The sequence below is a fragment of the Dipodomys ordii genome, unplaced genomic scaffold (genome assembly GCF_000151885.1).
Source record: "Dipodomys ordii isolate 6190 unplaced genomic scaffold, Dord_2.0 Scaffold188, whole genome shotgun sequence".
Lineage (NCBI taxonomy): Eukaryota > Metazoa > Chordata > Mammalia > Rodentia > Heteromyidae > Dipodomys > Dipodomys ordii.
Genome location: NW_012267404.1, coordinates 928,070 through 928,858, shown reverse-complemented (window position 1 = coordinate 928,858; position 789 = coordinate 928,070). Strand labels below are relative to the sequence as shown.

The following is a 789-nucleotide window of genomic DNA, read 5'->3' as shown; positions in this document are numbered from 1 at the left end:
AAAACCAGAAGTGATGCTGTGGCTCAAGTGGTAGAGTGCTAGCCTTGAACTGAAGAGCTGAGGGACAGCGCCCAGGCCCAGAGTTCCGGCCCCATGACTGGACCCCAAAAAAAAAAGAAATGGTAATATCCTGGGATACATTAGAAACAGTTCCAATCTTGATTCACGACCTTAATAAGTTGTGTTTATTATGTCTAATATTAAACTGGCTTAAACCAACATACAAAAATAATACTACTATTATTAATCCAAGGTTAACAATGTTACCTTAGAGGCCAACAATTCAAGACTAACAATATATTGTACAGGTACAATACTGCCATTTCGGCCAACAAATGCTACTAAACATATCAAATGGCAGTTCTTTGCAAGACTTTAACACATAAGACTGAGCTTGCTACATCAAGGCAAAAGAAAAAGTCTGAATTATGATAATTAGGCTCTATATTACCAATATACTGCCCAAAGTACTTTGCAGGATCTATCATCATACTGATAACAGCAAAATAACTAAAGAACAACATTCTTTTCTTTTGCATTGAGACTTTCAGAATGTATTTAAAACATTTGCTATACTTGATATGAGGAGAAAAAAAAATGCCAATCAGAAATTTATTATTACATAAAAACCCTAGCTTTTTGTCTCATCTGGCTATATTTGCCAGACTTTTCAAATACTTTTGAATAGCTTTAAATTTTTTTTTTTATTTTTTTTTGGGTCCGGTCGTGGGGCCTGAACTCTGGGCCTGGGCGCTGTCCCTCAGCACTTCAGCTCAAGGCTAGCGCTCT

General features: G+C 36.6%; 1 protein-coding gene across 1 annotated transcript in view; it reads right to left on the bottom strand.

The window, feature by feature from the left end:
• The window catches only part of Btaf1 (BTAF1 RNA polymerase II, B-TFIID transcription factor-associated, 170kDa), a 102,708-nt gene that overhangs the window by 44,068 nt on the left and 57,851 nt on the right, over positions 1 to 789 (bottom strand). Inside the window, exon 23 of the mRNA XM_013034320.1 lies at positions 268 to 338. Within this exon, the coding sequence (XP_012889774.1) occupies positions 268 to 338 (71 nt within the window). The remainder of the gene's footprint in view (positions 1 to 267; positions 339 to 789) is intronic.